Source organism: Camelina sativa, chromosome 6 (genome assembly GCF_000633955.1).
Source record: "Camelina sativa cultivar DH55 chromosome 6, Cs, whole genome shotgun sequence".
NCBI lineage: Eukaryota > Viridiplantae > Streptophyta > Magnoliopsida > Brassicales > Brassicaceae > Camelina > Camelina sativa.
Window position 1 is genome coordinate 23735224 of NC_025690.1, and position 15630 is coordinate 23750853.

The 15630-nt window shown below is 31.6% G+C and overlaps 2 protein-coding genes across 2 annotated transcripts in view; one reads left to right on the forward strand and one right to left on the reverse strand.

The window, feature by feature from the left end:
* LOC104793217 (mitogen-activated protein kinase 20-like) lies at window positions 2818-7351 on the reverse strand. Its single transcript, XM_010519533.1, has 11 exons — window positions 6849-7351; window positions 5750-6158; window positions 5386-5513; window positions 5218-5277; window positions 4982-5131; window positions 4733-4888; window positions 4371-4582; window positions 4191-4292; window positions 3830-3972; window positions 3270-3744; window positions 2818-3152 (listed from the first exon to the last, which is right to left on the reverse strand). The coding sequence occupies exons 1-10, from the start codon at window positions 6873-6875 to the stop codon at window positions 3308-3310; spliced, it is 1824 nt and encodes a 607-aa protein (XP_010517835.1). The 5' UTR covers window positions 6876-7351; the 3' UTR covers window positions 2818-3152; window positions 3270-3307.
* Window positions 13423-15630, forward strand: part of LOC104699414 — a 4346-nt gene continuing 2138 nt past the window's right edge. Inside the window, exons 1-5 of the mRNA XM_010414721.1 lie at window positions 13423-13539; window positions 14324-14407; window positions 14521-14685; window positions 15142-15312; window positions 15422-15475. Coding sequence (XP_010413023.1) covers window positions 13423-13539; window positions 14324-14407; window positions 14521-14685; window positions 15142-15312; window positions 15422-15475 — 591 coding nt within the window. The remainder of the gene's footprint in view (window positions 13540-14323; window positions 14408-14520; window positions 14686-15141; window positions 15313-15421; window positions 15476-15630) is intronic.

The window sequence follows — 15630 nt, forward strand, 5'->3', positions numbered from 1 at the left end:
TCTCTGGGACAATGCTTACAGTGTTTTCGGGTCCACCTCAAACGTTTTTTTGTCTCCTTTCTTGGCCTCATTTAGTTTGCACTTATACTTGTCTTATTTTAATTATAGTAGATGTAGATGTAAGTTGTTTACTTCTCTCTTTTGATGTAAACGTTTTACATCAGAAATATAATTATAACCAGAAAGAAGCAAAAAAAAGGTGTAGATCTCTCGGAGATCGAAATTTTATATTATGTAACACAAAGTTTTAAAACAAGGTTATATTTTATGGCTAGGCAATTCATAAAATATGACTCAATTTAAAGCCAATCTATACTAAATAAAAGTAGGAGTTATAAGTTTCTAAGGCTGTCCACATAGGATTTTAAACAACCTATCGGGATTTGACATGTCACTCATTAACATTTTTTAAAATTTCCAGAAATTTTCTATATTAAGAATTATTTTAAAACAACCTATCAGGATTTGACATGTCATTCATTAACATTTTTTTAAATTTCCAGAATTTTTTAGAAAAATGAAAATTTTAAATTTATGAAAATAAAAGAACTATGCATAATATCCCACATCGGTTAAAAAAGTTTTAGACAATGGTTTAGAACCAGTATAAATAAGATTAATATGCTTCCAACAACAAATGGGCAGGAAAGCTTGATTTATCAAGCGTCCAAGTTTAAAAATTATTCGGTTTGATCTGGTTTTTTATTTGATCAAATTAAAACTTTAAAAAGTTTTTAAAAAATATTATAATTTTAAAAAAAAATTAAAAGTTTAAATATTATAAATATTGAAACTTTTAAAAGTTCTTAGCTTTTAAAAAGTTTTTAAATATTATAATTTTTAAATTTTAAAAGTTTAAAATATTATAAATATTGAAACTTTTTAAAAAGTTCAAATCTTATATTTCGAAACCTTTTAAAAAATTAAAATACTATAAATATTGATGTAAAACATAAATTATCTTATTTATCTACGTTTGTGTTTTTTATTTCTTATGACTATAAAACATATTTTTGTGTATGATTTTATAGATGAGTTGATATTCTTTCATTAATTTTTAATTTTTGGGTCTAAGGAAGAAGGATTGACATCGCAAGACCTTGATTTTATGTTTGAGTCAAGTTTTGGAGTTTAAAGAAGAAAGATGGACGACAAACACACATGTTTTATTAGCTATACATAAACATGACCAGGGTTATGGTTGTCACGATTATGGTTTATTCACCATCGGTTGTGGTTAGAAATTTTGTTTAACCTTAACTATATAATCGTTTAATAAACGGTTATACGGTTAGGTTTAAATACGGTTCCGGTTCAAGCGGTTATGGTTATATACGGTTACAGTTATTTGAGAATATGATATAGTTGATATTATTTGATAATATAATATAATTGATATTATTTTTATTTATACTTAATATGTTCTTATAGTGTACTCATATTTCTATATATCATATGATTCATATTAAATAAATTATTATTAGTATATTTTATTATGTTTATTATAAACCAAGTAAGGATTTTGGTTGGAAAAGATTCTAAACGTGTGGATCTAAAACAAAATAAGCATATGGATAAAATTATCAATAATTGGATGCATGTGTTGACTATGCTGCTCTTCATGAATTTCACAAATTTTATGAGAAAATAAAAAATTTTGTTCTTGGAGTTTGATGGGTTAACAAGTTGTGTGGTAGTCTTAAAAAAAAAGTTTTCAGTGGAAGAATGTGAAGAGTTGACGAGGAAGAAGAAGAAAAAGAGTATAACGAAGAACCATACGGTAAAAGTAACAATGAAAATTACCACAATTTTGACAATGAAAATGATAATACTATTTTTTTTTTTATAAGATAATGTTTTACTACCGTCATCAATCATATATAATTTTTATCAAAATATATCTAATAAACTCACGCGTCCACCTAAACTTTAAAACCACCAATAGTGATTAGGCACCTCACTAATTAACATTTTAAAAAATCTTCAGAATTTTCTATAGGTTTTATTCGGTTTGATCTAGTTTTTCATTTGATCAACTTAAAACTTTAAAAAGTTTCAAAAAACTATAAAAATTTTAAATATTGTAAATATTGAAACTTTTTAAAGTTCTTAGCTTTTAAATTTTTTTAAATATTATAATTTTAAAATTTTAAAATATTATAAATATTGAAACTTTTTAAAGGTTCAAACTTATCTTATTTTTTATTTTTATGAGAAAAGAAATCATTTTGTTCTTGGAGTTTGATGGATTAATAAGTTGTGTGGTAGTCTAAAAAAATATTTTTTAGTGGAAGAATGTGAAGAAATTGACGAGGAGAAGAACAAAAAGAGTATAGCGAAGAACCAGACGGTAAAAATAATGATGACTGACGATTACCACAAAATTTGACAATACAAATAACAAGAAAGAATATGAAAAATAAGAAAACATTGAATAAAAAACACGAAAACATAGGTGGTAGTGATCAATTAAATATGAAAACGAGTTAAATTCATGATGATAAAATTGTTTTGTTTTTCTGGTGGTCAAAGAAATGGTTTAAGATATGTGAGGTCATCAATTTAATTCGCCTCGCTGGGATGTCGAGTTAAATTCATGATTTTTTTTATCAGATTTGATTTTATTACACAACTGATTTTTATATTTAAAAAAATTGTGTATTTGAAATTTAACTTTTTCCTTAATAATAATTTAAATGTTTTATAAGTATTTTACTACCGTCATCAATCATATATAGTTATCATCAAAATATATCAAATATATCCACGTTTCAAAACGTAGTACATAGAAAGAGTGTTACTGTAGTGCTCTGGAGATTAAGAAGTGCAGTATAAGATGGAACATGATCAAAATGAAAAATAGGCGAACTCAACTGTTTACACAAAAACATATACACAAATCGTTTGGTTAAAAAAGTTTTGATCAAGTGACAATACCGCTTTCTGTTTCTACTGACATTGGAAGAACAAAGTGGCGCCTGTGAATGTGATATGGGTTCCCACCACCACATGCGTTCGGATGTGCCATGAAAACCATCATCATCATGCGCATCCACCCTGATCCTCTCTAGCCAGCGGTTCTTTTAAACTTGAAAAGCTCAGAACCTTTCTTGTCCATTTTATATGCCAGAATATAACATCCGTTTATTTATCTGTCGCATTTAGAAAAAAAAAAAAAGGATTAACATTAATAAATAAAAAACATTTTTTCTCATATGGTTTGGTTTTGTATCAGAGAATTTTCTTTTATGATAGACGTTGAAACATACGATGTTTCGTGTGATCAAAGCTCCCGCTTAGGTGGGGACTAGTACATCTTCGACATACCATACCGAACTGCTCCAACTTTCCGGTGAGCAGAACCACCAGGCGCAGCAGCTGCAGCCGCTGCTGCAACTCCTATTCCGGCGGTTGCCTGTAACAGATTTGTGTCGATTATAATCCGGTCGCTGATGTTTTCGGCTTTGTTCATTCCCGTTCGAGCCATGATAAACGGGTTGTTATCTATGTTGATGGCTACATCTGGTGCGTATCTATTATACTGAGGTATATGTCTTGCCTGCTTCTCAGACTCCATAGTTGCTCTTCTCTCTTGCTGCTTTCCCATGGAGACTGTTGCAGCAGACTGTTGTGCAAAGGGGGGATTGGTACTCCGGATGAATGATCTTGGGTCATAAGCATCTCTGCTGATTCTGCCATTGTCGAAAGGTGCGACAGGACCCATGAATGTGTTTGGTTTGGCGGCTGCGTATATAGAGATGTTTTACGGTTTATAGAGTTCGGTTTGGAAACATTTATGTTGGATTCAGGATGAGTGATTAAAAAGTACCTGAGAGGTTTCTTTGAGTTGCTTGTAATGTTGCATGATTTAGAGGAATGTTTTGAGTAGTTTCAGAATTCAATGTGTTTGTGTTATTCATAAGGTTTGGTTGTCCTCCTCTCGCTACTGTGGTTGAGTGTATGACCGTTGATCTGAAATGATACAAACACAGAGTCAGTAAGGACATATTCTTTCTTACGGCAACAATACTAACTAAAGAAGTCTATATATCGAAGTTGACATGATCCTCATAAAAACTAGTGTTCAACACAGATAGTCATGGTTTCATGATTTCATCTTTTTTTATCCTTTTCATGTCAATTGATATTTATATACAACTAGCATAACAAGTCAGAAACAGAGGATTTACCGGGGAAGAGAGGCATGTTTCCTTTCTAGAGGCGCCACAGGGCCTGATTTACCACTGTTTTCTTCAAGATGCGCAAATTGTCTTCTAAATTGATCAACAGCACTGCATAATATACATCAATGTCAGTGATAGGGTGTGACATAATGCTTGTTAAAGAATATAATCAACAAATATTACAACCTTGGGTAGAGGAAACTGGCTTTATCAGCACCGTTCATGTGATCTTTAAGCAGTTGAGGATGGTATTCAAGTATCTCCCTAGAAATTAACTCTCTGATATCGTCTTTAGTGACCTTTCTTCTCTCAAACTCAAATTCCATCTTTGTGATGGGCTGACATGAAGGCTCCCTTTCCACTTTTGCTAATCCCTTGAAATATGGGTCAGCAAGTGCCTGATGCAAATACAAGGACAAGAGAAGTTTAGAGGGTAACTCCAATAGACCACACATATGCATGATACAATCTTCTTAAAACGACAAAAAAATGGGAAGCTGATACTTGTAGATTTGACATGATTATGTAATACAGAAGTTGAAAAGCACCTCTTCAGCTGTTGGCCGGTCTTTTGGATCAAAAGCAAGAAGCTTCTCCAACAACTTTAGAGACAAAGGATCCGCATTTGGAAATTTCTGAGCAAACGGAATGGGTGGCTTTTTCCTCATGCTTGTTAAGTATCTCCTTGCCTTTTCATTCCTTACCTGTATAATATCATAAATGCAGAGTATTCATCTTTTGTTCTTGCATAAGAGTTGTATAAGCTCAAAGCATTCTGTTTACAAGAAGATCAATACCCGCGAGATGGTGTCCAGGGAAGGTGTCCCTAGCAGATCAGTCATTAGATCCAGCTGGTGTACCACATTCTTTCCAGGGAAAAGTGGTTTTCCCATCAATACCTCCGCAAAAATGCAGCCTATACTCCAGATGTCAATTGCGGGTGTATACTACAAAGCCAAATACATAAAAATTTATCTCCCAGTAATACGCCATATAAAAGATGATTGTTATTTAGAGAGAACAGATGACACACCTTAGAGTAAAAAGATCCACAAAGCTCTGGCGCTCTATACCATCTTGTAGCAACATAGTCCTGTAAATTTGATAGAAAATAAGGTTGAAGAATATCAGGTCCTGCAATGTATTCATTCATATTTAGAACATCTTCAGTGGAAGAGAAGAAAGCTCTTATGCAACATACCGTCCAAAAGATTGTTGTGGGAGTATCATTGAACGCAACCCTTGCCAGTCCAAAATCGCAAATCTTAAGTTTACAATTTGCATTTGCCAATATGTTCTTTGGTTTCAGGTCTCGGTGGTAGACATTAGCTGCAAAAAAACAAGTACATAAGATATCATAGAACAACAGATAAAAGTCTCCAGCAGAGTTAAAGTTCAGATATATTGACAGGACCAGAATTCAAAAGGCAAACATTAGGAAAGCGCATAAATCAAATCCAATGCATCAATGTATGAAATAGTAGAGTAGGAAGTAAACGCAAATCTGACATACACTATAATCAGATACTGAATAAATAGTGGCCAAAAAAAGAAAAATGGACTACCTGTGTGAATGTACTTGAGTGCGCGCAATAACTGATAGAGGAAAAACTGGTAATGCTCTCTAGTCAAATCATCATTGGCTTTGATAACTTGATGAAGATCAGATTCCATGAGCTCGAAAACAACATAAATATCTTTAAATTCTCTTCGGGAAGGAGGAAGCATAATGTGCTTAATTTCAACGATATCTGGATGCCTTAGAAGCCTGAGCAGTTTGATCTCGCGCAGAATCCTAGCAGCATCAGATATATGCTCAAAAATATCATGTATCTTCTTGATAGCCACTTTCTCACCGGTAAGGGTGTCAATGGCAGAGCAAACAACTCCATAACTTCCTTTACCAATAACTTCTTGAATTTTAAATCTGTTGGCATCGCCATAGTCAGAGAAGAACTCCATCTCCAGATTATTCTGTTACAAAAATAGCAATCTCAAGTCAGAAAAAAACATTATAAACTGACGGGACGAAACTAGCACGCACGAATAAACAAATCAATTGAGCCACAAAACAATACATCAAAAAAACATTTAAGTTGATGAAGAGCAGCATAGTGAAGAAAAGGAACGAACAAGTAAAAAGTGAAACAAAAAGATTCAGACAATAACAGGTCAAACATGATTAGGAACACAACAGATAACAGAACGAAGAAATTGTGGTTAAAGAAGAAGACTAGTGCCTTTTAGGGTTATAAGAGATTGAAGGTTTTTGAGTTCAAAGCAAGCTTTTTCGTTGTTGGTTGTTCAAAGGCAAAAAGAAGAAGAAAAAAAAAAAAGGGGATAAATGTTGCTGAAGAAGGGCTGTTATAGACAACAGATCATAATGTGCCGTTTTTGTTATTGTATAGACAAACAGATCATCATGTTATTATGCGTTGTTAGATTGACACTTGTAACGTTTCTTCATCTCAGCTCATATAACAGAAAATCAGAATTTGCCCCTAAAAACGGCAAAAGGATTAAAACTTACAAAACACACAAAAACAAGATTAACCGAAACACACATAAACAATATATCTCACGGACACAGATAATAGTATTGGATTCAAATAATTTGGCAAAAAAAAAAAAAAAAAAAGAGAGCTTTTTAATAAATGTTTTCACCTTCTTACGATGATCTTGCTGCATCATGACTCAATTGAAACAAGCACAATTGAAAAACCCGGAATTAAAAAGCCCTAGAAATCAGATTCGATCTGGAATTGTTTGAATCAGATCAGCCGCATTGGCCCCATCGACCACTGGACCACGAAATCGCGAAGCTAGAATCAGACCTGGTTCTGCTCCTCCGGCAATCCTCCACCGACAGAGACAGAATCGCAGGCGAATTTCTCATTCACCTCTCAATTTCACGCCCCCCACCCACCACGGAAACAGAGAAAACAAAAAACCAACCGTAATCAAACAAACACAACAACAGCAGCTTTTTAAGATGAATGGAGGAATTGATGAAAGCACAGTGCGAACAACAAGAGCATTGCTTTAGTCGCACGTTTTCGTCGGCGCGAGATCTGATCACCGACACACAAGGGATAGAGAGAAGAGAGAAGGAAGAGTGAAAAAAATCAAAGGAGAGAGAGAGAGAGAGAGAGAGAGAGAGAGAGAGAAGGAAGGAATCTATCTAGAAGAGAAGAGAGCTGGTGGATTCATTCCACTATATATAGGCAGTCTAAACGTCGCCGTTTGGTGAGCCATCCAAAAGCAAAACCCATTAGTATAATAATACTTAGGAGTTAGCAAATTATTTATTTATAATCAAGTGTTACACTAGTTAGTATAGATGATTTAATTAGCACATTATTGATCAGATCATTATTAGTATATACTCCATGTATGATCTAGTATATTCCATCTTTATTGTCATTGCATTCTTTCATATCTTCTTTATCCAATTCTTTTTAACATAAACTTATGATGTACTTTACTTAACATAAACATATATATATATATATATATATATTCCAAAGTTTTTACTTATCCAATTTCATCATTTTCATTATTTCTAAAGATTTTTTTACCTTGTTTGTGTATTAGTTTCTATTAATTCCATTTATCATTTTCAATTTTTCATTAATATTGAAACTCAATACACAAATAAGGTAAAAAATATTTAGAAAATAATGAATATAATGAAATTGGATAAGTACAAACTTTGGTATATATAAAAAATGTTAAATGTATAGTATTTGATATATATATAAAATTCAGTATTTGATTTAAAAATTTGATATCTTTAAACGTATCTAATATCTATAGACTATGGTTAACAAAAATGGTTTGTGCCCAATTATCTCTAACCACCTCCACCTAATTAATGCTACCAATCAAAAACATAACAAATATATACCATATATTAGTTCATGGTGGTGTTCTTCACAATGTAAGTATTTTAGTTTTAGTGAACATCTTTAATCATATTGTGGACCAAATTATATATGCACTTCTCACAAATTTCCTAAAATTTTAACAAAAAACTTAGAAAACAAACAAAATTCAAAAACTGTAGGCAAAAAATGCCAAAAAAATATCTCATTTATTTCTTATTTGGATGTTAAACACCTGATTTTTAGGTTGGAAAAAAATATCTCATCTAATTATCTTTGGCTTAAAACTATTTAATATTTAAATTATTGCTAAATTCAAAACCGCGGTAAGAGCAAGCAAATCTCAAGATAACCAGTTAAACTTGTAATGGATGGATTTAAATGCTTTGGTTTTAGTCGGTCACGTGTAATGGAGGTTAGGGTTGCGATTACTTGATTACGATTTTGCCTTTAATTAGATAAAAAGAAGAAAAAAAATCTAAAGGTGTAGGAGGGTGACATCGAACCGGCGTCCTTAAGGTTAATTGAACACAAATTACCAACGGACCAGGTCAACTTATTCAATACACTGTTTCCGAGTATTATATTTTACAACTTGTACTGTTTCCAACTTATAAACGGTACAAAGACGCGTGATTATATTTTAACAGATGTTAAGTGATCTGTGACAGACGGTTAAGAGCGGATTTGAATTTAGCAATCATTTAATTATCAAATAACTTTAAGTCAAAGATAATTTTACATGAAGTATTTTTCATCTAATCTAAAAAGACTAAGTATTAAACATCCAAAAAAAAACAAATGAGATATTTTTGGGCTTTTTTCCTAAAAAGTAAAAACTATAGGTACCAGTTTAAAATTTTGTATGTGCCTAGTTTTTCGAGACGAGTTTAGTTATGTATCCTAAATCAAATAATATGAAATGCATACATTAGAACCAACAGATTTATCCTATAAAACGTTATTAATTAACACTGATTAACTCTATTAAGTATTAAACATATGGCCACAAGTATTTAATTCAAAAAGAAAAAAACCCAACGTTTATAATTTGTAAATTTATAATCTAACAAAGACATGTTTTTAAAGTGTGTTTACTACCTTTGGTTCAAAATACCATTATTTCTTCTCTAACACGTATATATGTGTACAATGTGTATAATTAATTTTTTTTGGCTAACTAGCTGCTTGACTTTACGATTTATATTATTTGTTTTGAGAGTTTTGAGTTGATCTTATGTTTAGTATGATTTTAGTGTTAATATGCTAATATGGAATAACCACATCACACAAAAAGATTACATTATTAGATTTGAATGGAAATGAGTGGATCGTAAGCTTGTTACGTAAAGTATTTAAAAATATAATAAAAATATAAATAGGTTCACACTTGGAGGGGGATGATTGCCATAGGTAAAAGAATTTTGTGATTTGCTCATGTTTTGCGTTACCAATATACTTTGCAATTATATAGACATACCTTTGGATAAAGTTGTGCAAGAAGTAAATGGATGTTCCTACATTTGAAATCGTAATCAAAGAGTACAGTCTTGCCATACGGGGGAGACCTTCCATGTCTTCGTCTGCTTGGTCTGAGCTATCGCCAGGAACCTATGCCGTCACCCTCATCTTTTATTGAACAGCATAGAGAACCGGGTATAGTAGAGTATTATATTAACTCGTTATTTTTTACCACCGTTTAGGTAGTATAGATAGGTGAAGTAAATTGTAAAAATGTTCTAAACTAGGTGAAAGAAATAAGGAAAATTTGTGATGTGCTCATATTTTCCGTTGTCAATATTACCTTCGGTAAGGGCAAGCAAATCTCGAGAAAACCAGTTAAACTTGGATGGATTTAAACGTTTTGGTTTTAGTCGGGCATTTCTAATGGAGATTAGGGTTGCGATTACTTAATTACGATTTTGCCTTTAATTAAATATAAAAACAAAAATTCTAAAGGTGTAGGAGGGTGACATCGAACCGGACGCGGAACACAAATTACCGCCAGACCACGTCAACTTATTCAGTATATTGTGTCCCAGTATATTATATATACGGATACAACCATGCATGCTTATATTTTAATAGCTGTTAAGTGATCTGTGACGTACGTTAAGCGACGGTTAAGAACGGATTTGAATTTAGCAGTTATTTAAATATCAAATTACTTTTCTTCAAATCTAAAAAATCAAATATTAAAGATCAAAATAAAATATAAATAAGGTATTTTTTGACTTTTTTCCTAAAAACTATAGGTACCAGCTTAGAATTTTAAAATTTTGTGTGTCTAGTTTTTCAGGATGAGTTTAATTACATATCATAAATAAATAATATGAAATGCATACATTAGAGCCAAAAGATTTATCCTATAAAAAGTTTTAGTGGATATCTTTAATCATATTGTGGACCAAATTCAATACACACTTCTCACCCAATTCCTAAAATCTTAACAAAAAAACTTAGAAAACAAAATATATCTAAATCTCAAAAGAAGGAGAAAATTAGAAATAGTGAAACCATAGTTAAGAAATCTATACAAAGCATACCAGCTTACAATTTTAAAATTTTGTATGTGCTTACTCTTTCAAGACGAGTTTAATTATGTATCCTAAATCAAATAATATAAAATGCATATATATGTTAGAACCAAGCCAACAGATTTATCATATAAAAAAGTTACTTCTTATATTTCACAATAAAAGTTATTTTGACACATTTCATACAAATTAAAAAAAATATGAAATTATACATGTTTGTTTCTATTTAATAAGTGGTTAATGATTTAAATTCAATGAAAAAGGCTTTAAATTTAGGGATACAAAAAATGTAACATTAAATAGCACAAAAAAGCACATTAAAAATATAGAATAACACCCCCAATTTTTTTATAAAATGACACATTGTTAAACAGAGGAAGTATTAATTAACTATCTCTATTATTCTTTTTCCAGATTATTATGGAAAAATATATAGTTTACAAGAATATGAGACTCTTCAATCTGTTATGGATCATAGTATCCACAAATATTCTTTGTGGTGCTCAATTTTTTTCAGTTTTATTTCTTTTTGTTATATCAAAACTCATTATATTACTATTTATTATATTCTTTTTTATTTAATATTACTATTTTATCCAAATTCTTTACAAAAATATAAAGTTTACCATAATCAACAGTATTATAGCAAAATAAAAATGTAGCATATATCTAATTTATTATGAGTTTTATATATCTATAAATATTCTTTCGCGCTGTATCGCAGATCCAATAATACTTTAGTTTATTTAAAGATTCAAAACTGGAATAAAACTTAATAAGAACAAGGGTAAAAATATATATTCCCTTCTTCAGCCTAAACAGGCAAGTATGGACAAAAGTATTCTATTTTAAAGTTTCACTCGACGAAGTGTCTAATTCTATAAATATCCATTAAACATATGCCCACAAGCTTTTTTATCCAAAAAGAAAAAAACCCAATAAATGGGTCATACCATTTTTCCCAAAAAAAACACTTATTATCACGCAGGGTCTTCTTCGCTCTGCGGACATTTGACGCCACGTCACCTGAGGTGACGCACCACCTCTGTCTATAACTCGAGTTGTACTTTACAAGAGAAGAAGAGAGACTTGTCGTCAAATTGTGATAAAACCCAAGCTAATCATTCATTTTGTCCTCTTCTTTTGCGCCCTCTGTTGATTAAAAATCTAAAGTCAAACCAGCTCAAAACGAGTGTAATTTTTTTTTTAAAACTAAATCCATTTTTGTTATGGTCATAATAAAAAGAGTGATTCCTTTTCATTAGCTAGTAACCTGACGATGATTGAGCGAATTATTATGCGACTAATATTGTAGTTTAATTTATTAAACGACCAATCAGATCCGTAATTACGTAAGCACACATCATATCTATAATTATCTTTATTTTAAGTTTTAAGTTTATGTTGTAGATCAAATCTTAGTATTTAGTTAAGTGAACATGATTAATTACAACGTGGACCAAATTTAGTATAAGAATTGCAAAAAAAAAAAAAAACCTCTAGTTTATCTCTTACGTGGATCAAATGTAGTTTGTGATTTTATGTTGCGGAAGACAACGATATTTCTGACAAAATAAATGAAAATATTTGCAAAATAAAAAAGTAACATTATTGCAGATCATGAAGCTAGACATCAAGCAATACAAATAGATCGATATAAAATCTGCCCTTTATACTCTCAGTATTTAACAGACTTCTCCAACCTAGTCACCTATACATTATTGGATTTTGAAAATAAATTATATATATACATCATTGGATTTTGATGGGTAGCTAGATCCGTAAGGTGATGTATATTAGTAAATACTATACTTAATTAAGAGGTACATACATATAAGTATATCATTGTTAACAATGTGATACTTGTAAATTTGAGGATCCTAATTAGATATTAATGTATTTTGGTGGCTAATGAAGTGCTAATTTTCTACTGTGTCCCATATAATTAAAAGCTCCCTACCTAATCCATAGTTCCCATTTAAATGGCCAGAAAATAGTGAATAGAGAGAGAGAGAGAGAGAGAGACGCGTTTCTTTCTATTTTCGAATATGCCAAGACTTTGAGTTTGTCGTCTTTGGTATATTTATGATATGAATGTCACGAATTTCAAAAACCATTCTTTATTTTGTACATAATGCGATCCCACACTGTTTCAGGTCTTCTTCGCATGGATTTCTTGTTTCGTCAACTCAGGAAAAAAAAAAAAAAAAAAAAACTCAATGACAGGGAATTATAACTACACAACCAAGAAATGATTCGTTGATTTTCAAGTAGATGTAGTTATTTTCGTTTATTTTGTAAATAGACGTTGCATAGTTTTCCTCAGAACAAAAAAATATTAAAAATTATCTCTACTTGAACCTATACATACATGTCTATTTTTTTGCCCTAAACTGATTGGAGTCTTTTTGTTTAAACTAGGGAATCTGGCGCCCAAATATGGTAAGAGAGAGAGAGAGACCGAGCTTCCTCTTTTACAAAACTTATCTCTTCTCGTTCTCTTTCAGATCTTCTTCTTCTTTTTCAGTCTCTTTCTCAATCTTCTTCTTCCTAATCTCTTTCAGAACCGGATCCAAAGAATGAAGGGGGGAGATATTTGGTGGATGAATCATGCTCATCATCACGCAGACGACGCAGGTAAAAACTCTTTAACATTTTTCAAAAATTTTCATTCTTTATAAAATCTTTTTTCAAGACCAAAAAGTAAACCCAAATATAGCCGCTCATCTTAAAAAAATGAGTTTCTTCCGGCGACTCTTATCTCTTTTTGATTGGCCTTTTTTCTTCCACTCTTACGGATCTGTTAGTCCGAAAACTATGATTCACATTCCTTTCTTTATTTTGCTTCCACCATGGTTTTTGGTGAGACCTTCCTCTTCACTCTCTCATTCCGTTGGTGAACCGAAGAGATCTCTTTACTCTGCTTCCACCATGGTTTTTGGTGAGATCTTACTCTTCTCTCTCTATTTCCGCCAGTCACCTGTAGCACCGGCGAGAAAACCAACCAGATACTGAACGCTTACTCTTTTATTGTCGAGTGATGAACACTTTGCTTGGAGTACTCTCCTCCCATTCGATCCACCGGAATCACCAGATCTGATGGATGTATCCTCTTCATCTTATTATCATGACTGGATTTGGTTGTAGCAGAACCAGAATCTTCAATTCCAGTCATGATGAGTAACGAAGAATCAAAATTGTAATGAATAAAGAGAAGTATACTAAAACAAGCAGCAAGTCTCGCCGAGAATCAGATCAAATAAAGATCAAGGCGCAAACAGAAAATTTAGGGTTTTTTTAATGCTCTCATACCACGTACGTATCTAGAGATCTTAGGTGTATATCCTGTATTAATAATTTATTAATTAGGTATAGGTATAAATACTAGAGAGTGAGAGTCTACTCTAAGCTACGTACATACAGGCCCAATAATATACAATATGAAAACTAACATACATCATATTGGAGAATATCCTAATATCAATATATATATTCTTAGATCTAACATTCCGTCATTGTTGCATTAATCCAAAAAAAAAAAAGCGAAATAAAATAGTTACGTGAAACATTTCTTTTACTAGTTTTTATTTCACACGAAAATCGATATATCCATACCTGATAATAGTTTTATATATCTTTTTCTTTTTTTTTTGCTGATTTTTTTTTTGTGATAAAAATATACTAATATGTTTTATATTTTTGAAATATAATTTTACAGGCTTCAGATGAGTCTCACTATTGCATCGGCATACATGACCAACCGGCTTTTTCCCATCCTCTTCTAAAAAACCACACAATACAGGTTTGTTTATTACGTTTTTAGAAACTTTATATTATTTGTTGTAGTATGTGTTGATTATCATTTATAATTTAATTTCTGTGTTACTTAAAAATTTTAGTTTTTTTTTGTTACAGAAGTCGCTGACTGGAACTAGGGCAAAAAGTGAATGGCCAACATACGAGGCTCACGTCAGCAAAGTGAAGTGCCCCGTAGATACTATACCAGTGCAAATCGTTACCGCTTTGGATCATCGGGCGAAACCCCAAACGGGCACGATTAACCGTAGTTACCAACACGAGGTACGTAAAACGGTTAATTATATACTATTTTACTGTACTAGTTACACGTTTTAAACGGTGTAGATTCAAGAAAATATACGTTTTAGTCCATACTTTTTTCTTTATAGTTTATAATGGTCAAACGAAACTTTATTTCAAAAGTTTCTGTTTCTGGCCTTATCGGCCGAAGGGTTTTCCATATCATGTATGTTAGTTTTCATATTGTATATTACTGGGCCTGTATGCACGTAGCTTAGATTAAAGAATATCCTAATATTTAACTGGGCCGGGCCTGATTTTTTTTCTTATTGAATTTTGGAATCAAGATCAATGTTTTTTTGTTTATCAATGTCTAATCAAGATCAATGATTAGAAGTTTGTTTAGTTTACAAATATTATAAAACAGTAGTAAATGTTTAAGAAATCAGCGGTTTATAACTTTATTAACTGTGGTATCTTTTTGGTTGTAAATAATAGTATGCAACGGTGGCTACAGATCGCCTAGAGAAGCTGTATGGGACCATAGCTACGATCAACGTGTGGGAACCGGTCGTTGAAAACAGTGGCGAGTTGAGTCTTGCCCAAATGTGGATAACTTCGGGAGACTGTGAGACAAAAGATCTCAACACGATTGAAGTCGGCTGGCAGGTTTAGAATAATTTTTTGTTTTTTATTATTATTCTTTTCCTAAACCGCTAATTTAAATCAAATACATGAGGCTAATATAGTAAATAATTTTGTTAATTTAACTATTTAGGTGTGCGAGGTGTTTTACAAGGACAACAAGCCAAGATTGTTCATTTATTGGACGGTACGTCTATTTTACTTTTTTTTTTTTTCTTTTTCACATTTTCAAACATAATATATCCTTATTTTTATTACCAGTAAGTTATTGTCCATAATAATACTATATAGTATATACAGACAGTATACGTTAATGGAGCATTGCTCTTATACTTTTAGGTT

Bases quoted from the DNA above. Each gene is read 5' to 3' on its own strand.
- LOC104793217 (XM_010519533.1), bottom strand. From the start codon at position 6,875: ATGATGCAGCAAGATCATCGTAAGAAG. The intron at 4,583-4,732 runs GTGCTTTTCAAC...TATTTGCATCAG, and splicing joins ACCGGCCAACAGCTGAAGAG to GCACTTGCTGACCCATATTT. The intron at 3,973-4,190 runs GTAAATCCTCTG...GTATCATTTCAG, and splicing joins AAACATGCCTCTCTTCCCCG to ATCAACGGTCATACACTCAA.